Consider the following 22,491-nt stretch of genomic DNA (forward strand, 5'->3'; position numbering starts at 1 on the left):
ATCTAAAAAGTGGTAAATGTGTGTCACCAGAGAAAAGCACTCAAAATATAACAAGCCAGCAACATACATGAATTTTTGTCACATGAAAGCCTATAGAGAGGCTTTGAAAATATAACATACGTTCTTTACTTTGTGTGTTTTCATAGCTGAGTGAAGATAATCACTTTTTCATCATGCATTACCAAGGAGATTCAGTGCAGTTCCAGTGCTATGAAGATACAAGTTACTACCTGTATGTGAATGATGACTCACTTGACATTCGCAAGCCGGAAAACAAAGAATCCAACGAGGACAAAAATTTTTACTTCAGGGTGTCATATTTACAGGAAAAGTAACTTGTCTACTTTTCAGCAGCCTAAGTGTCCATACAACTCCTATAATAAGCTAACACAAGAGAAGGAAGGTTGAGATCAACTCATTTCCATTTTGGCTTAATTTTTACTTTTTTGTAATTTCTTGAGTCACCATTTTGCATGAGTAACATCCTTTATTTCTGTACTTTCAATAGGAAAAGACAAAGACTGTTTGAAAAGCATACTAACTGATCAATCTCTTTGTGTCTTACGTGCACAATTATGGTTTTAAGGAGCTGAATTCTTCTGGAAGGGGAAAAATACGCAGGGGATATTTCAAAGACAGGGAAAGAAGAAGGAAGCATACTTGGATGTGAAATACAAAGCACAGTTAGTTCTCCACATGGTAAACTTTTTACTTTTTAAAAAGTGTCTCTTATGAGCTCACCTGAACTTGAGAAGAAGACATTTAGATGTTATTAGATGCATATGTGCATGTCCTGTCTGACTGACTTTAGCAAAGGAGTGGAAAAGGTGTCTCTGGTCTAACTGAGAATAAAGGAAGAGTCTGAAGGTTAGACACAAGATCTCTCTGTCCCTGTAGCTCCAGGTCAGCTCATATACTCCATTATGCAATTTTAGCATCTATCCAGCATGGCAGCTCTCTAAAGAAAAGTACACAGAGCATCAGACTCACAACGTGCAGGCAGTAGGAGGGAAGCACATTGAACTGACGGGACATAACATGTGCCTGTGAACACTGGCAGAAAATTGCTGACATATTGGCTTCCATCTCTGAATCACAGAGGGAAATGCAATCATGTGTTCAGCTGCAAAGCAGAGTGCAGAACATCTATAAAATAATTAAATGTTCAAAATGACTAAATAAAATAAACAATAAGTGCTTATGTGGGGTACAGTGGAGGAGCAGTAAGAGTGCCTGCCTTTTAGCAGCAAAGTCTCTCAGTGTGAAATGGAAGATGCTGGTACTTAAGCATCCATAGACCATACCCTGCAAGACACAAACCATTTGAAATACAAGAGATGAAGCAAAAGTGTACACAGGATCACTGCTGTGCATGGAGTCCCGCTGTGATTCAGAGGCAATTTTCTTTGATGCAAGTAATTCGTGAATGTATGCATATAAATGATGAGAATCACGCACCTATGCCAAGAAGTTGTCACTTAGTTGCAGTGGAACAACCTACAAGCTACACAGCACTTGCAGGAATTGTTCCATGTAAATATAATAATGCATACCTGAAATAGGAATCCTAACGTCAGTCAATCACACGAATGCACATTACAATAAAATAATTATCTATAGTAGACCAAACTCCAAATTCCAAAGGTGAGACCTTAAAAGATATTCCCACCCCCAGTAATGTGGAGTTTCTCTGCTGGGCTGCTGGTATTCTTCTAATAGTGAAAATCAGTCTGTGGCTTCCAATGCTGACTGAACAAAAGAGTGCCTTTGAGTATTCCCTAAATAATACTTGCTTAGTAATACTTCTGGATCTGTTAAGTGTTCAGTGAAGTCAGTGGGAAGGAAAAAACCCCAAACGCTGGATACTGACATCAGCATACATTACACTAGAATTAAATTATTTTAGTGCTATCTATTATATTGCACAAGAAATAAATTCAATTATATATCAGGTACAATAATTTCACTAAGTGATACTCTAACACTTCATAGTCATACATTTATTATTGGTAAAGCGATCACCTTACTAAATTACAGAACATGCTTTCTAGATGGTAAGTTGATGAGAAGATGACAACGCATCATAAAGCTTGTACAAAACATACTAATGAAATCAGCATTGCTAATGTCAGCAAAAAAGTAACCTTGACCTCAGTGAAATTTTAATCTATTTTACAGTTAAAACTTAAATTATGGTTATATGCAGAATTTTGTACTTTTACCATCTACTTAAAAATAAGATTTTTTTAAACAATTTAAGGGACAAAAGCCCTTATGGAAAGCAGCAGTGGTAATTTTGTAAAGTTTCATATTTGAGATATAAGACAGTAATGTCATTTGACAATTTCTCTCAGGAAACACAATAAATTTAGCCATCTTTGTAACTATAAATGTACATAGAAAAACAAAGCTAACAATTTCTGGATCCTATTTTTTCCTAGATTCTTTTGTACTCATATGAACTCCTCAAACCCACATTTTCAAATTCCCACTAATCTCAGTGTCTCATGAGTGGCAGAGAAGTTTTTATTTTGTGAGGTGGAAAGCATGTTGAAATTTTATTTAAAAATAGAAAGTGAAAGCCAGTGAGTCTTTTAGAAAAATATAGCCTCTAACACTTTACAATACAAAAAACATTTAACCATAATGTCTAATAGTTGAATATGAAATACAATAACTATTTCACAGTTTGTTTTGAAAACAGTACTGATATTCTTTAACTTCTACTTAGCAGATATAACTATTAAAATACTAAAAGAAATATTTTGCTCTATTCTTTTCCTCTTCAAAAGCTGTGTCAGAAAGAAAATACCGTGTTCTGTTTGCTGCAGAACAATTTAATGCAAGTATTCTTCATATATAACTTCTAGTGGTTTGACCATATTTGCGACTTGCTAGAATAAAGCTTGTGAGAACATCAATAACTATAAAGAATGTGATCCTTATGCTAGTTAATCTGGCAAAAAGCTAACCAAAATAATATATGTAAAAGAGGGTACCATATCTTCTTAGGATCATGTACTAATTTTTCAGGAAAGCAGAGTTCTTTCAATAATGGAGAGGAGAATGGTAATTTATGGTAAAAAAAAAAAAAAAAACATTTAAAGTAAAAAACACTGAAGACTGGTAAAAGAATGACTGCATTAAAGTGTGAGTTTAGGAACAATTGTCATATGTTAAAGCAAGAGACTGGCAGCCAGCCTTGCTAGCCCTGAAATACGTGACTAGTATACGCTGTATTACATACCACCTTCATTATGGGTAGCCAAAAGAACCAGAAATTAGAATTAGAAATTGCTAGTCTAATGAATGCTTTTACAGTCTAAACAAAAAATAACAATCTAGCATTAGTCCAATTGCAAGAGTACTAAACCTTGTAAGTAATCCAAATCATGCAGTTTCTATGTTAAGGATCTTTAGTAACACAACACATCAGTAGACAAATGCCTCTTCCCTGGTGTGAAGTTCTCACCCTTTCAGTCACTCACTGTCTGAAGTCAAGGGCCCTTTTTTCTTAGATGGGATGATGTGATGATGTTGCCATTACAACGGATGTTATAATATATGTCTATCCTGTATTTCCCCGCTGATTTAGGCCAAATAGTATTCTGTCTTGAGTGTTGCTGCATCTAGATATATGTGGCATGAATTTTGATGTAGAAGGTGTGTATAAATAGAGATTTTTTTAATGTAATCTTGGTTTTGTTTCTATTTGTCTAACCAAAGAAATCATAGGCAGGCTAAATTCCTCCAACGTTTGTGTGTTTTAAATGCAACTCCTCATATTGCCTGTGTATACGAATAGCTGCAGAGGAGCAGATTTTCTACCATCTTCTCTCTTCATTGTTTCTGGCAAATTACATGGGCTAACTAGTACTGAGGATGAAAGACAGCAGCTGTTAATGTACAGCTCTGATGTCAGCACACAGTTCATTGAAGCCGTACTTCTCTACCAACATCTCATAGACTTCAGGTGAACAGTAGTATCCTTGTATCCAATTTTATTACATCAGCAAGCTACAAAAAGGTTCTCAGCAGCTGAAAACAAAAAATTTCTTTCTTTTTCCGAATCCTAGTATTTATTTCCAACTGATACAGGGCCTAGATCTCCTGTGTCTGGAGTGACTGAAGGGGGCAGCAAAGCAGGTCAAGGAAAGAAAACGTTCCCCTCTATTTGGCATTTGAAAGGCCATATCTACAGCACTGTGTTCAGTTTTGGGCTTTCCAGCACATACTGGAGCAAGGCTGAGCAGAGGCATGAGGATGGTTAGGAGGATGGAGCATGTGAGGAGATGAGAAGTGTGACCACCTATCTGAAGGGGGATTGTAGAGAAGATGGAACCAGACTCTCCTTAGTGGTGCCCAGAAGAAAGACAATAGGCAGTAGTCACAGTTGTAGCAAGAGAAATTTTGACTGCCTTTAAAAAGAAAAAAAAAAAAAAAAAAGGTTATGTAGGAATTGGAAGAGGTTTTATTATTATAAATCTTCGGAGTTTTTCAAATTCAACTGGATAATGCACTACACAACCTCATTTAATGCTGAAGGTAAGCCTGCTTTGAGCAGGTGGTTTGAGAAAATGACCTCCAGGTGTTCCTTCCAAAACAAATTATATTGTGATTCTATGATCCAAAGGCAGCTTCAGTGTCTTAGAACTTACAGAATATATAATGCAAAGAACAAAATTATTCAGTACAACCTACACAAACATACAGAAGAACATAAAAGCAAACAAAATAAACCCTATTGATTTCATCCAAAGCACAATGTTTTCATGACTACATGCAGACTTAGGCCCAAGGGAAAATACATTCAGTGTCAGAAAAAATGTCATAACAATTGAGATTCCCTCTTGATCTCCAGAAAACTCAAATTGAAACACATGGGCTATTTCAAAGCAGAAAACTGTACAAGGAGAACAAGGAAATTAAAAAGTACTATTTATTTTGGAAAATAAAAAGTAATTGCAATATGATTAGCAGGTGAATTTAAAGCTACTGTCATTTTACCTGATTGTTTCTGGTGTCATTTTTCTTGCAGTTATAGTCTTCTCAATATTTGAATGATCTCAAGGAATTCAATAAGCACATCTCATTGTATTGAAATCTGGTAAGTTCTGTGAGGATCCCCTCCACCCCCCACCATAGCTATTAAAAGTTAGGAATACACTACAATTTTATTAAAGAAATCAGAATGTACATTAGGTATTCTAATAATGTTACAAACTAAAAGATCTAATACACTTAGCTACAAGTATTACCCAAATTCCACAAGTTACTCAAATTACTACCAGAATAATTAATTCCTGTAATAAATAGATTTTTCTCTAATAGACATGGAAGTTGTGGCTGACAGACATATTTTCCGTAACATTAAGACTATCCTGTTAGGCACTACATCAGCAAAACTGACATTTGCACTGCTTTCTCATAAAAATATTTACAAAGAGAAAGCAATTAGATTTCCAGTATTCTAGTCAAATTTTTGGTATAGCGGGCTTCAAGTCTAACTGTTGCCGATGCAAGTAACTGAAGTGATTAGCAGACACTGACAAGAAAAACTAAAATGTTTAATATGTCTTTGCTGCCACTTTGTTGGTAAAGGGATTCTAAGGTGTTTTACAGAGACTGAATGTGAGAGGTACCTGAATAAAGGGGTGATAAAGTCTAGAAAAGGGATTGAAATTGGAGAGAAAGATATAGAGAAAGAGAACAGATGAGAATAGAAGGACATAGGATGGAGAGTAGAAAGATTCACAAGAAGAAAATAGCTAAAAGCTATAAAATGGAGAGGGATTAAGAAAAAGTTTGAAAATGAAGCACAGAAAGAATAGCGTGATTCTATGTGCATTCCTTCCTCCTTCTAGAAAACTAAATAGGAGAGTTAACTGCACTAACCTCAGGTAAAAATGTGTAGCCCTCACATAGCTGAGCAGAGGACAATGTCTTGAAATCTGTGTCAGTTCCAAAGTCCTTTTATCATAGCACCAATAATTTCCCAAATAAGTGCAAATCACCGTTCAAAGAAGTCATAAAAGTATGTTTAAACAAATTCTTTTACTCCTATGCTCACCTCTGGCCCCAGGTTATTCTACAGTTGTACAGGGATCTGCAAATAAGATAGACTAACTGAAATGGTGTCCTGGGGTTTATTTGTAAAACAGGTGTGTGCTCATACACAACAGAAATTAAATCTATTGCCTGTTGTTTGAAGATTTAGCTCCTCAGTGGACATCATGTTAACTAAGTGGTGTATTGAATTATTTTTTTTTCTGTATGAGAAGAAATGCAAGAAAAAAAAATAAAATCAAATATAGCTATCCATGCATGTGAGATACTTACATTTTGACTATTTGTAAAGTCATATACTCTTCATTATTCACTGCAGCTTTACTAAAGAATTTGCAGGATCTCTCTGATTTCAACTTCATTTTTTGATAGCTTAGAAAGACAGAAAGTAGTTATTTAGTAATTAATTATGAGTTTGCTTTACTTTCAGTATGAGCTTCTATATAAAAATCTGTTATTTAGAAATAGGGATTATATAATTCAAAGTACAGCTTTGGAAGACCATACATTCTGACCTTTGCTGCTTGCTTTACTGGCAACTCCACATTTTCTGTCTGAAATTAGTATTTTCTTTGTAATTATGTAATTCTCTTGAATAAGGTCATTCTAAATACTAGACTACTAGTCATTCTAATACATTAGTATTAAAACTAGTATTAACCACTACCATATGTTGACTGCTAACATTATAAACAAATATGTTCTGTATTTACAAAGTTCAGCAAACTTTGTTGACAATTAAGCTTCACTCTTAAGATAAGCCTTAAAACTATTTTATGTGTTTGACTCAAGAGTTGAGAAATTAATGTTTCACCATGTCACACTGAGGTGCCTTTGTTATAACTTTTTTTTCCAAAACCATATTATTGAGATGGTTACAACAAGCTATGCTTTTAAAGACCATCTGACAAAGTATCTAGAGGCATTTCAATATTTGAACGGTACTCATTCTTCTCAATTATCTATCATTTAAATGAGTCTAGTTATTAACAGGGATGTTTTTGAAACTGGAGTTTACAAAGTATAATCTGGATTCAGCACAAAATGCAGTTCTTTCAGTAGATGAAAACAAGAACTTTAAGATTTGTTCCTGATGATCAGATGGACCTCAAGATTAGCCATGAATTAGACAAAAAATGATGATGTGCATCACAAGTGATAATGTGTTCAAGTTCACCGTGCTTTGAGCAGCAGAGCTGACTACATGATTTCTGGAGGTCTCTTCCAACTTCAGTTACTCTATGACAACTGTTGGCGATTCTATTCAGAAGGAGGAATTTATGCCAGGAAAAATTGCTTCTGGGAGGAGCATCAGGAACATGGGATACTTTGGGTAGGAATAAAACATATGTTTGTATGCAGTTTTCTGTTCAGAAGGGCACTGACCTAAATTCTCAACTATGAACCCTATAAACCCCATTGTATTACTGTAAGAGTTCTACAATGTCTTCTTAATTCTGTGACCAGTGTTTTCAGTATGGCATTATCTATTTTTTTTTGGAGGTACCTGAAAAATTCATTCTGACAACGGTAGCTGTACCATCTGTACTAAAACTATAAATTTAGCTTCCTAACTCTCACTGTATTCACATACCTTCCCTAGGTATTACTGGATATGTATCATGCTCCAAATGTATTGACCCAGTAACACCACTGTTTTTTTTCCACTTATCCCACATCTTAGAACTGTAAATAAGCAAAACGGTTGAAGTTGTGGTATTGTAAACAGTGACATAATGTGCATTTGTATAGCCTGCAATAACACTTCACAATCTCGTAGTACTTCATGAGTCAAAATTTTGTAAAATATTAACATACAATAAAGGTGAATACAAATTTTATTGTGTACATTTTAAATAGAGGAAACTAGAGACAGAAAAATGACTTAGCCAAGACCAGGCAATAGCAAATGGCAAAGCCAGAATTCTAACTCATGGTTCCCCATCCTACACACATTCCTCCAGTGTTGTTCTAGTGCAGAATTGCAGCTTTGCAGTATGTCTGACATCCACACACATCTTTACAACTAAATAATAAGATTCTAACAGATTTTCCATAACCAACAGTGTATGAACACTTTAGAGTATGAATTTCAAAGCAAAGCAAAGTGCCTTGCAAATGTATCAATTATGATTGATTTTAACCTTTTAGTATTGAATTGCTATTTTTGAAACTGAAATTAAGGTAATTTCATATGGTTTTTATTCTAATGAAATGTAACAAGTTACTGACAGGAAGCTAGGAAGGACTTCAACCTGAATATTTTTTTAAACTTAGTTTTAACAGATGAGATGATCTACAACGTTTAGGTATATGTGTACTATATTAATCTCAATAAATTTAACAAGCTTTAATGGCGAGCACAAACTTGCCAGCACTGGGTTACAAAGTTTCATATATGATTCTAATTGTGAGAAATTGCTTAAAATTAGAAACATTATCTGCCTTTATTGTAATGCAGAAATTAATATATAGAGAAATTCAGAGAGTAGAGAATTTGCAAGTTTAACACAAGATTCATTTAGAAGACCACTGAAATTTGCTATCAAATAAGTAGTTGTCAGTGTTCTAATTATAATCTATTTTAGCAAACCCTGTTGAAGTAAACCTGATCTCTCCTTCCAAATGCAGGTTGTTGGGTTTTTTTTTTCAGAGAGACAGAGGAGAGTAATTTATTGCAAACTCTATCTCTGGTCTTTATTATACTCTTACACTCAAAAAGTTTTGATCAACTTATTTAGGTTAACTTGACTGTGAGACCTACAAAAAAACTTTTTGGAATTTGCATTTATTTTTATTGAAAAGCAGAGACACAATTTTGAGGCACTAATAACAGACACTTGGAGGAAGAAATGGCAGATAACCTGCCAGGGAGCAGCAAGGGTCAGCCTCTCTGCAAGGGAAAATGAGCTGACCTTAAATAAAAGCAGTCAAGCACTCAGTGAGGGGAAGAGCCTGCAGGAGGGGGGTGCAGAGAAAGAGGGTTACAGGCTTCTTAAGGCAATTGGAGCCTACTGATGTGTTCAAGGCACTGCCATAATCTTCCTTACAGAGACATAAAAAAATATCTGGTTTATTATAAAACATTTGATTAAGTCAAAGCATATTTTATGTGCTTTGTCTTATTACACATAATTCTATTTCTTTAATTTTTTTTTTGCTTTAATGTTAGCCATAAAATTTAGCCTACATATATTTGTCTTAAGTCTGTTACAGTGTACTTTTTAATAGGTGACAAAATCAGGAAAAATGAGCTAACTTTATGCAGCTTTCCTCTTGATTACTCAAAACACATTTAAGGCTTCGATAGCTTTGAACTGACAATTTAGAAATACAGACACACCATATCTTCACTATAAGCCATCTGCAAACCTAAGTGGCAGTATATTTAGCTTCACGCTGAAGTGAGTATATCTTGGGTTTCAGTCCTGTAGTCTTTATGGTAGGACAGGGTCCAGCATTTTTATGGGCAAACAGACGATATGACAATGTTCTCTTTTGTCCTTTAGTCATCTGTTCAATTTCTGAAAGCATTACTTTAATTCATGACGATGAACTAATCTTTTTATTTAAAACATAAGATTAATCTCAATGTATTTGTCATTATTTTTCAGCTTCCATTTGGTAATACCCTAAACCTAGTAATATGACATTGCAATGTTGACTTTGCAATTGAATTTCATAAGGTCAGAAATTTACTATGGATTGCTGAATTGTGAACTACCTGTGTAAATACAGAACAATCATGGAAATGCAAGGGATCAGCTGAGTCATAACGTCTGGTTGTGAAACTAGAGGCATAATAGACACTTAGTCATTTAGCCCGGAAGGACTTTTACTCCCTATGCTTCCCCTTAAATCACAAAATGCATTAAAATCCACAAAAGTATAATGCTTTACAGGAGAGAGCAGGTCAGACACAGAACTGTATTATAACCTTCATCCTTTCGTGCCTGTAATCCTATTCTATCATTTGTTATACTCTCTTATCATGTCTTACTTTAAACAGAAATCTAAACAAACCATGTTTAAACCAAAAACATCTCAGTGAGGTCCCAGTTCTGACTACAGATCCTTAATCACTAAATAAATGCAATGAACCCATTTACTCTTTTAACAACTCTACTAATAACATTTTTTTAACAGTTAGGATGAAGTAGCTGTTGATAAGCGATTCTCCCACTCCCAGCATGGAGCTACTTTGTGGGCAATTCTGCAGTATTAGTGCTAGCGAACAGAACAGCTACTGTTTATCTAATAAGTTCCTGATAAGAGAATCCAGAGACATATTAGTGTAATTCCATTTATACACCTTATCACAGTGGGATATGCATTTGGCAAAGAGATTATTTGCTATACACTAAGATGTTAATTTATTAACAGTTAAAATAATTTTATTACATAAATCTATTCTGTGTTACTTAACTGTCGACGAAGGCAGAAGGCATTCTGATGAAGGCATTGTTTGGAGCAAAGACAGAGACACTGCAATGTGAGCTATAATCTGAGATGTAACAGTGGCACCTGTGATGCTTTTTAGTCAGTTCCCACCTCCCTGGGGTCTACACCACTACCCTTTTTTGTGGTGATGACCCCCACCTTGTTGTTGGCATTTGGTCTGCTTCTGTCTGTGTTCAGCACAAAGAAAATGAAGACTTTACCAAGGTGATTCATGGTGGTAATGAACAACATTGTTCCTAATAGGAGAGCTGCCCCTGAGTCCTCTAGATTCCACTGCTGAACTGTAAAGTTCAGCTATATTTAAAGATGCTATGTACAATTGTACTGCTGAATGCAGTGGTACTGCCACCATCAGTTTCCTTGGGTCTGAATGTTATGCTTCAGCTTGTGTTAAAACACCAATGTTTTTCATGCTGCTCTTACTTTGGACTGAAATAGGCCAAAACACCAATCACACTTTTAAAAAAGTGGTGCACACTGGTAATGCACAAGTGCCTGAGATAATTAAAAAAAAGCATATCGGTTTCTGGGCCAGATTAACCAGGGTGGGGTGGCAGGGCTAAGGAGTTGGCATTAAGAAAACAGTGTCTCTGAGGTTTTTTGTTTGGAACCTGCTAGTATTGGCAGAGGCAGACTCTAGAAAGGCTTTAGGGCTACTGTGAATTATGGTTTCTCAGATCTCCTAGTAACTGTTCTGACTCTTGAAAACTTGCCGGTTCAGCTGCACAATCAAGACTGTATTTCAATCCTCATCTGTTTGAATGGGTCTTTAACATAGCAACAAGAGAATACATTTGCTTAAAACATGAAAATACGGTTCTAAAGCCTCATATTTGGCAGAAGAAAGTCAGAGGACGATGTAAAACTTGAAAATAATTTTAACTCATGTTTTGAAATCAATTTACTTTGAAAATGGGTTCTTAACTGGAATATGATTTCATGGACTCAAAATTTAATCTCAGAAATAAAGTGCCCCTTTATCAGGGTGCACTGTGAAAATGCTTTGTATTCTCCAGTAACTGCTAAGTTCAGCAAACAGATGAATCAAATATAGCTTGGTGCTGCCGCATGATCAAAGTCTAGGAAAAGATCAGCTATTCTGTCTCAGTTAACAACTCTATGGGAAGAAAAATAACTCTGAATCCCTAGATGGAAAGATATGTCCATTTTTGCTTTAGATGCTGAAAGAGATTATAAGATGGACTGTTTTACATTCTTATCTAGCAGTTTAGTTTCTGTAAAGGAGTTGCTCTTATAGTAGCTATGAATCCTATAACATACTGAAATATTTCTAACAGTAAAAGTAAGCCTATGAAATACATTCTATGACAGAACAGCCATTTTAGTTTAAGTATTTTATTTATCAGCTCCACCATGGAAAATTATTACATGTTCTTAAATTACCATTTTTTTTAAAAACCCATTATTATATTCTAAAGTCAGACTGCTTCACCACCCCCAGACCTTTACAAACAGATGCAAGAAGGATAAGTGTTGGATTACTTACTCTCAGTTCTGCTGGAAATCAATACAGAAGGTCTATTTGTTGATCTTTCCTCCCCCAACATACAAAAAAGCCCAGTGTTGGCAAGAAACTGTATTCTTCTAGCCAATACTACCAAAAAAAATGAATAGAAACAGAAAAAAACAAGAAGCAAAGAGGGCAGGGAATAAAATTACCATGAGAAAAGAGAAAGCACCATTTTCTATCTGGTTTGAGTTAGCAGGAAACGTGGCATGCAGTGTATACTGTATCAGGTCTGAAAGCCTTGTATCTCAGAGCAGCATGAATTCTTTTGCCATCATTAATTAAATTATCAAATCGTTCCTTTTAAGTAAGTATAAGTTATTTACAATTCCTTAATGTTTGCTTTTTAAAATAGTTATTTACATTTATATAAATACATTTTAAACGGCCTAAAGTGGGTTTTATTGGACTCACAGAAAGAAAGGACAAAATAAAATGGCATTGTTTTATTTAAAATACAGAACTTCCTGTGAGATAAGTATGTGAAATATGGTCACTTTGCACTATATTTCAAGTTGTTCTGGACTTACAGTATAGCTAGATAACTATGGGAGGCTGTCCCTGGAGCAGAGGATCCTGACACATGACTTTCTACCTCACTGTGTTTAAATGAGAGAATTCAGCACAAGATTGCATTGTGAACTTTTGAATCAACACATGCACAACTCTGTCCAAATGCAATCCTTACCCATTGCAACAACTATTATGAAGGTGTTGCTCTTCCTGATCAAAGGGATGAGCCTATATACTGTGGTTTTCTTACAGAAAGGCAATTTCCAGTTTGGACTTATGGAATACCAGTAAACCACCTGAGCTGCACATGGCATTCATTTGGTGAATATATAAAGAATAGGGACCAAACTGCATTTAAGAATAGCACCTGCTCAGTTCTCTGTTACCAGTCAACTATCCCCAAACTACAGGGCAGTAAAAAGTTGAAAAGGAGGAGTGTTTCTCCTGGAATATATGATTTTCAAGTGCTTTAATTTCTCAGTGAAAACAAATTATTAATATTAGTGCAAATATAAAAATAATTATCCAATCCAGTCTTTCTTCCTCTATGAAATATAAAATAACTCTGTTTTGAATGTAACAGCAGCAAACACGTTTTCATAGACTAAAGGAATGCTTCCAAAATAGTCCAACAATCAACCAGATCAGAAAAACACAACTGTAACAATTTAACACAATTCTAAGCACAGCTTTCAGCCAACACAGAAGTAAATAAATTGTAGCCAGGCTTTTATTTGTCTAACAGGCAAATTTGCATAGGCATGTAGGACAAAATTCACAGGAGGAAATTGCTGACCAAACTGACATAAGACTTTGCAATGCTATGTCAGCCAGAGCTATAGTTCATACACTACAGCACTAAGAAATTATACCCTGATCTACTGCATATGCACCTCTCAATTTTGTATGTGCATTTGTTTTAGACCCATAAGAGACTTATGGGCTTCCAGATTCTGTAGTAAAATAAATAAGTTTAAAAAGTGATTAAAACATCCTTAAAGCTCTCAAATTTGATATCTAAAAGACAGTGAAGTAACAAATAATATTACCTACATTTCTTATTGTATTCCTAATAAAAGAAAATAAAATGTTATGAACATGATCTCCATATATTTTTATTCATTGTGGAACTACATCAATTATTTGATAATGTATCCTGGCTAAATTCATAGTTTCTTCACATAGTTACGTAGACTACTCATGAAGATTAGCCAAAATTTGCTTTGCTTACCTTTCAGTAAACGGTGACTAAAAAAAACCACAAAGTACTTGAAGTTGTCTGAGATAAAAAAGGACAGGCTTCCTTCATAAACTACACTTACTGTTATGTCAAGTGACCTTCAGCAAAAGATTCTGTTTTATACTGATAGTTTTTAATGGTGATCAGAGGAGAAACATGTCTCAGGAAGGCATGTACACTGTACAGGAAGGAATAAAAATTTGAAAGCCATCTCTAGTATTGTGCTGAATTCTTCCTACCTTTTCGATTAACATTTGTTCTGTTGCATGTTTTGATGACTTTGTGATTATATCTAACATTATAAGTATTTAAGCCATCCTTTACCAAGAAACAAAGTCAAGTTTTTTTACTGATGATCAATCCCTGATTAAGTTTTGATCAGTAAGAATGATAGGAAAAATCTACTACCTGTTATGTTATTGGGAATAACGATAAAACTTTATTTTCTTTTCCATTAACATTTTCTCCAAGCTTATGAAATACTGGCAATTTCTCCTTACTCCTTCAGCTATAATCTAAAATCTTCTGGATTGCGGATCTTGTGCTGCTATGAGCATTAAAAGTCATATTTTCCATTGCTTTTCAGTTTACTCTGGTAAGTGAACAAATCATATATAAATCATCCATAAATAATCTGTAAGAATCTTTTAAAAGAATCTAAATAAACCTCTAATGAGAATTTGGAAGCCTTTAAATTCAGTTAAAATATCGCACACTCAAAACTAAAAGCATTAGGATTAAACTGTATTTCCGAATAGAAATCAAAGGGATGAAGGAATATCTTCCAGCCTCATTCATTTTTATATGGTACATTTCCCTTGCCATTACATAAACTGAAAAAAAAAAAAAAAAGAAAGAAAAAGGAGCTTGGTGTTTATGATTTAATTGAATGAGTATTCTAGAAAATGCAGCTCCATATCCCGATCTTCAAAAACTTTCACGCTTTGGAGAAAATTAGTTCTTTACAATGAACTCAAAAAGTAAAGGAATTTGGCATTTAATAGTACAACCAGGTTTTGTACAAAAGCACAACACTCAACATCTTGCAACCAAAAAGCAGAAAAAACTCTCAGATTATTTAATTTTGATTTGCTTTGGCTGTGTGTTTCACAACAGTCCACTGGATGGCCCCCTTACCACTCTCTGGTTCCGCATTTCGTTGAGCACCGTATTACCATGTTGTAACTGCATGAGGCAAGTTCCACTGCCCCAGGAAACCTTCCTCAGAACAGATGAAAAAGATCTGCATTTGTGGTCCACAGGTTTGCAAATGCAATGTGTCCTCCCAAAACAACGAACTTCAGTTTCCTGTACAAAAGAGTGGCTGATAACGTGCAAGTGTAAAAGACAGTGGAACAGCTATATGTAACAACCACAACAAAAAAACCTGAAACCACATGGAGTATACTGGCAAAAAAATAAAATTAATTGGGTTAGATTCTGGCACTTCCATCCTCTTATAATACACTACAGCAAGTGACAGACATAGTCATCCTAACACTAAGTGATCCATCCTCCTTGGAAACCTTTTAAAGGCAACATGGCAAAGAAAAATCAGGAACAGAGACATGTTGAAAATACTCAGCTTCTGGAAGTCAAGAATGATAAAAAGGGGAGGTGTTGGTCAGTGTACACATTGGTCCTCGCAGCAGTTCAAGTTTGCAGTTGTGGATTCATGTTACTTTTAACAGCAAGTTGATCCTAAACCAGGCAGCCCTGCTCACTCCTTTCTTTAGTTGCCTCTAGCAATGGTGTTACCACAGGATATGTCAGATCAAAGAGCTGATTACATTGAATTTTTCTGATGTATTAGTTTTAGATCAGATGGTAAAATCTGTGATTGTATGTTCTCCACAATTTAACACAAGGCAGGGTCTGCAGTTACCATGAGTAAAGTGCAACACAAATTCACATCCTGTGTTGAAAAGCTAAAGCCTTTTTTATTTCTCTGTTTTTCCACTTGGTTGCATTTCTAGCAGTATTCCTAAAGAGATTTTATTGCAAAGTCTATTACCTGATAAAATCACCTACATGAGTTATAAAATTCCTGGATATCTCTGAAAAAATTCCTAAAATGTCTCAGATTTCTGGTCTATATCCCATAAAGCAGTATGAAATGACTTAATTCTTCCTTTTTGTGTCCGCTCATTCTGTTAAATACCAGACAACTAAACAACATTTTAAAATAAAGGGATCATAAAAATAATTGAGATAATCAGCTGATTCTGTCACCAGTCACAGATTCATTCTCTTGGGAAACCATCTTACATCCCTTACTCATATAAAACTCCACGGATGTCTAAGAACTATTCTACTGAATATTGTAATGTTACTATAGCATTCAACATTTACACTGGATTTTTTTCAGTCTTCATTGTTTCAATGCATTATAGTTACTATCTGATATGTTGAATGTGTCGCTCTGTGTGCACCATGGGGATATTAAAAATGTGCTTTTTTTTTTTTTTTTCCCCAGAAATGAAGGATGGCAGCTATGGTGTACAGAAGGCAGATAGTTTTATACCACACTGGACATACAAATGGTCAGAATGACATCACTGCAAACTAAAATCACAATCACTTATAGAAGCTGGAATTAACCACCTGGAAGTACTGTCTTACATTGTCTTTAGAAAGTGATACCTTATTGTACTGAGACAATTTTAGGGATTTTAGTTAAAGCAAACTTCAACCTATTTTTAGCAAACTGCCAGATTCCACAAAAACTGAGAAGAGCTCCCTGAATAATCAGCTCAGGTACAGAGTTAGGCTGCACCTAGTTTATAACTCTTTCTTTAACAGAGCAGATTACTTATAGAATGAAAAAAGATAACTGAGGATGGAAACAGAGAATCAATGTTATTATAACACAAACAGAGGCAAAATCTTGTCTACTTGCCTACAGCTGTGTCAATGCATGTTGAATACAAACTCAGGCAATGTCTTTATCTACACATATACAGAATAACTGGAGCAACAACGGCAAGACTTGATAAAATCCTTTACTTTCCAATGTGGAATAGGCAGTCTTTAGAATAAATCAGGACTAAGTGCCAGAGGCTCACAGACAGAACAAAAGCAGAGGAGGTCCAAGAGTGGGATGTAAGATATGTGACTATGAATATTGTCCTCTCTGGAATAATGTGCTCGTTCTGCTAAAAGGCTTAAATACCCATCTTACTGGAAGAGGCTGATACGATACTTGCAGCTAAGACATTTTTAAGTAGTGTAAGGTCAGTTGAACACCTATGTTTTTGTAGGGCTGGGTCTGTTGTGGCCCTAGCTATAAATATAATGTTATATAAATAACATTACATACAGCTATGAAAGTATTTAAGCTTATAATCAGATAGTGGAACAAAGTACAGAGACCTTGTGTGCAAGCTGTCATCAGAATAGCCATTAGTTAACGGAACAGGTTGCTTAATTTTCTCTCACAGGTTTTTTTTAAATTGGTCTGTCATGGTGGGCATAGTAATGTGTTGTAAATAATTAGACTAGACTAGACTAGAATAGAATATTTCAGTTGGAAGGGACCTAAACCAGTCATCTAGTATAACTGCATGACCACATCAGAGCTGACCAAAAATTAAAGCATGTTATTAAGGACCTTGTCCAAATGCCTCTTAAACACTGACAAGCTTGGGGCATCAACCACCTCTCCAGGAAGCCTGTTCTGGTGTTTGACCACTCTCTCAGTAAAGAATTTTTTCCCAATACCTAGTCTGAACTTCCTGTGATGCAGCTTTGAGTCATTCCCACATGTCCTGTCACTGGAAGTACCGAGGCAGTTAAATATTTAAGACATATAGTACAATTATATTTCTACTTCAGACAAAAACAATCCCCAATTTGATTTACACAGCCATTGGAGTGTTAATATACCACAGCCCCGCAGAGGAACCTCCCTCCTCCTGATCAGCTGAAAATGTGTATCACGTAAACATGAGATCTGCAAGCTCAACTAATACTGATACCAGTTTGAGAAACTGCAAATGTTACTCTAATTCATATGCAGTGTTGCCTATGCTTTTCTTAGCTTGTAGTTATATTAAAGTTGTAGCCTTAAAGCCCAGTAAATGCAGCATGCAAGTGCTTGTAATAGGACACAGATTTTGTGTTAAACTAACAATGCAAGCCTTAGGACTTGTCTGGATTTACTTTGGCCCACCTGGAGTTCTGCTTTTGTTTGTTTTATTCTATGAGCACTTATCTAATTCTTTTGGTCATTATCTCCTATTAGGTAATAGGTGACTACTACCTATTATTGTATTATACTTTACCTTTTGCTTAACATTGCACTGCTGTGTATTGTAATGCCTACAGTCACAGTCAAGTTGCAGCCTACTGTATTGTTGCCTTTTGGAACTAACAGATGGCACTGGGAGGTAATGAAATATCTATGACCCTATAATAAAACACAGCATTGAGGGCTAGAGAAACCAAATGACGGTAGAGGCCTAGCTACAGAATGATAGTGGGGTCCTCAGGCTATAAGCAACTCATCAGTCTATTACTGGTCATTAGAGGACTGCAGTCTTGGGAGCTGCATAAAACCAGTCTTAGTGGTAACAGAACAAAGAACAAGTATCCAACATATGTAAACCACATATTACAGTACATTTTGATGTACCCAGGACTTGTGGTCTGATGAAGAAAGAGCAATGTGTGACATATATTAACAAACATATAAAAGTGATTCCAAACAGATCCTTGAGTGAGGAGAAAGAAATCATCATCAGCAATATTTTACTCCTGCTATCAAGGAGGAGGAAGAAACCCCACCATCAGTATCATGCTCCTCTCAGTGACAGGCTCAAGATGCAGTCCCCAAACTGAAGCCATTAATGCTTCATACTCAGAGGATCAGTGGAAAGGTTAGCATCCGATCAAAGAAAGGGGTAGATACTAGAAAGTTTGCTTATATCAGTTTTAACTGTACATAGTCTGAACTATAAGTGGTGATATATATTTAAATAGACTAATACTAATTCTTGATTAAGCATTTACTTGGACTATTAAGATTTTACTTAGAATAACAGTAGCTTCTTGGCTTTGCATATCAGTTATGTTCTTTGGCTCACAACTGCAGAATTTCTGCAACTAAATGATGGAGATTCAAACTAGTCTGTAACTTGAGTACAACAAATTGATAATAAAATACCCACACATATGTACATGCATAAAAACTCATTATATGTCCCAGGAAACTTCATCTTGCAAAAGATAGCTTAGAAGAATGGAATTGATAACAACAGTATACCTTGCTGTCCTAATATATTCTTGACTTTTTTGTTAAAAAATTGGACTTTGTCCATATCTTTGAAAGCAATTAAATAAGCCCTTGTTTTTAGAAATTGGTTCCAGTAACTAAGTGGCAGAATTAGCTGTTTGATCTGTTTGTATTATCTGCAAAACAGAATTTAACGTTTCCCTTATTGTTTTTGTCCTTCTAGACCTAGACAGATACAAACTGTCCATACCAAATTTAAATAGCTCCCTTCTCATCATGCTGCCTGTTTTGGATGTCCTTCTTGGGCATCTAATTTTAGCGCACCATGTGCACTTAGCTTAAATTCTTCACTCAGAGGTCTGCATTCAACACCAGAAGCTCCAGAAGTGCTAGGCACTGATATGAGGTTACTTCCACTTCTCCTACTCATCTTTACAAAGGTTTAGCTCTTTAACCAGAAAGTTTTGAGCTGTTCAGTGGTTCCAGTAAACTAATGGCACAACAAAGCCCTCCAACCTTCTCTAGGCCCCTGGGATCGCCACAAAGGACAAGGATGATCTGCATTTTCTGTGTAATGAGGACTAAATATGAATCATTTAGAAATGCCTTGCACTTTTCTGGTTTGGGTTTTACATAGTTCATGAATCACTTCTCTGATGGATAGTCAAGAATAGAAATATTTCTAAAAAGATAAACTCTATTGCCACTAAAAACTGCCTGATAAAATTACAAAGGTTTTCAAGAGGTAAAATAGATAGTAATCTTCTTTACAAGTTTATAATGTTATCTTTTAGATAACCAGTATTTGTAGCTAAAGTCACAAAAGACCCAGTTCTGAACTTGGCAAGGGACAGAAAGGATAACAAGAAGGGCTTCTAAAGGTATGTCAGCCAGAAAAGGAAGGTCAAAGAAAGTGTAACCCCATTGATGAACATGAATGGCAAACTGGTAATGATGGACGATGAGAAGGCTGAGGTACTTGACAACATTTGTGCTTCAATCTTCACTGGCAATCTCTCTTCCCACACCTCTCGAGTGGATGGACCATAAGGCAGGGACTGGGGGAGCAAAGTCCCTCCCACTGTAAGAGAAGATCAGGTACCTGAGGAACCTGAACATACATAAGTCTATAGGACCTGACAAGATGCATCCCAAAGTCTTGAAGGAATTGGCTGGTGTAGTTACCAAGTCACTCTCCATGATATTTGAAAAGTCATGGCAGTCAGGTGAAGTCCCCAATGACTGGAAAAGGGGAAACATTGCACCCATTTTTAAAAAGAGTAGAAAGAAGGACTCTGGGATCTACCAACCTGTCAGCCTCACCTCTGTGCCTGGGAAGATGATGAAACAGATCCTCCTAGAAGCTATGCGAAGGACCATGGAGGACAGGGACGTGATTCAAGACAGCCAGCATGGCTTCATCAAGGGCAAGTCTTGCCTGAACAACATAGTAGCCTTCTATGATAGAGTGACTACATCAGTGGACAGGTGAAGAGCTACTGGTGTCATCTATCTGGACTTCTGTAAGGCCTTTGACTCAGTTCCCCACAACATCCTTCTCTCTGTATTGGAGAGGTATGGATTTGATGGATGGATCACTTGGTGGATAAGCAATTGGCTGGATGGTCACATCCAGAGAGTAGTGGTCAATGGCTCAATGTCCAGATCGAGATCAGTGATGAGTGGCATCCCTCAGGGGTCTGTATTGGAATCAGTATTGTTTAATATCTTCATTAACAACACAGACAGTGGGATTGAGTGCACCCTCAGCAAGTTTGCAGATGACACCAAGCTGAGTGATGTGGTTGACACACCTGAGGGACAGGATGCCATCCAGAGGGACCTGGACAAGCTCAACAAGTGCACCCATGTGAACTTCATGAGATTCAACAAGGCCAGGTGCAAGGTCCTGCACCAGGGTTGGGGCAATCCCCAGTATCAATAGAGGCTGGGTGATGAGTAGATTGAGAGCAGCCCTGTGGAGAAAGACTTGGGGGTATTGGTGGATGAAAAGCTGGACATGAGCCAGCAACATGCGCTCGCAGCCCAGAAAGCCAACCATATCCTGGGTTGCATCAAGAGAAGTGTGGCCAGCAGGTTGAGAGAAGGGATTCTGCCCTCTGCTCTGCGCCTGTGAGACCCCACCTGCAGTACTGTGTTCAGCTCTGGGGCCCCCAGCATAAGAAAGATGTGGACCTGCTCAAGCGGGTCCAGAGGAGGCCATGAAGATGATCAGAGGGCTGGAGTCCCTCCCTTATGAGGACAGGCTGAGAGATTTGGGGTTGTTCAGCCTAGAGAAGAGAAGGCTCTGGGGAGACCATATTGCGGCCTTCAGTACTTAAAGAGGGCTTGTAAGAAAGATGGGGACAGACTTTTTAGCAGGACCTGTAGTGATAGGACAAGGGTTTTAAACTAAAAGAGGGTAGATTCAAACGGGATATAAGGGAGAAATTTTTTACAATGAGGGTGGTGAAACACTGGAACAGGTTGCCCTGAGAGGTGGGATATGCCCCCTACCTGGAAGTGTTCAAGGCCAGGTTGGACGGGGCTTTGAGCAACCTGGTCTAGTTGAAGATGTCCCTGCTCATGGCAGGGGGGGTTGGACTAGGTGACCTCTGAAGGTCCCTTCCAACCCAAACCATTCTATGATTCTGCAAAAACATACAAGAATAGGCATAATGTAATTCAACAGACCTTATATTACTTACATGTTTGCAGCACTTAGTCTTTTTTAGTACACATCCTCTTCATTTTGATTTCTGTTGATTTCCTTATACTGAAGCAATATTCAGTAGAGACAAACTGATTATGAAAGACACTCTAGTTCCTTTGCGAACATATTTTCTGAAGCTTATGATACTGAGAAAAAAAAATCTGGCCTTGGTACACACAGTTTCAGCTTTCAACTACTTGTCTCTCTTGAAATTAATAATCTGAGCACTATATAAGTACAAATACACACTTACAAATGAATACATTTTCAGCAGATCAAACAGTATATTTTATTATGCAACTAAAAACCAGCTGTACTTAAACTAAGTAAAAATTTGGCAAGCATGTGCTCCCTAATGAGGACTAATTGCTTCATCTTTCATAAATATATATCTTTATAATTAAGATATAGTTACCTGAAATGTTTTTCCTTTTTGCACTTTTCACTTTTTTAAGCTGCTAGACAAACAGGATTAAATAATCAGTGCTTGATTTTTCAAGTATTTATATGCTTGTTTCTGAGTAAACTGGTAAAATGTTGAACGCATTGTTTGAGAGCTACCAACATTATCTTTGTTTTTTGATGGGGCCAAGCAGATTCAGCTTTTTCTTCAGAACAGCACTGATTTTCAGAGGTGAGGATATGCACTAACATAATTGCAAAAGCAGAACCTTCAGTCCTAGGTTAACAGATACATAAGAAGCAATTAAAGGCAGTAAAATGAGGTTAGCATTTCA

General features: G+C 36.4%; 1 protein-coding gene across 5 annotated transcripts in view; it reads left to right on the forward strand.

Annotated features, from left to right (window-relative positions):
• The window catches only part of LOC141918078 (uncharacterized), a 39,978-nt gene extending 23,529 nt beyond the window's left edge, over positions 1-16,449 (forward strand). For 3 of the 5 annotated variants that reach the window (XM_074812109.1, XM_074812108.1, XM_074812110.1), the window contains one exon: positions 147-7,905. In XM_074812109.1, the coding sequence (XP_074668210.1) occupies positions 147-335 (189 nt within the window). In that variant the 3' untranslated portion in view covers positions 336-7,905. Of the gene's footprint in view, positions 1-146; positions 7,906-14,279; positions 14,404-16,284 lie in introns of those variants that run through there. The other 2 variants (XR_012621563.1, XM_074812111.1) reach the window with 2 other exon arrangements.
• Positions 16,450-22,491: the final 6,042 nt, after the last annotated feature.

The sequence above is a fragment of the Strix aluco genome, chromosome Z (assembly GCF_031877795.1).
Source record: "Strix aluco isolate bStrAlu1 chromosome Z, bStrAlu1.hap1, whole genome shotgun sequence".
In the NCBI taxonomy this organism is placed as follows: Eukaryota; Metazoa; Chordata; class Aves; order Strigiformes; family Strigidae; genus Strix; species Strix aluco.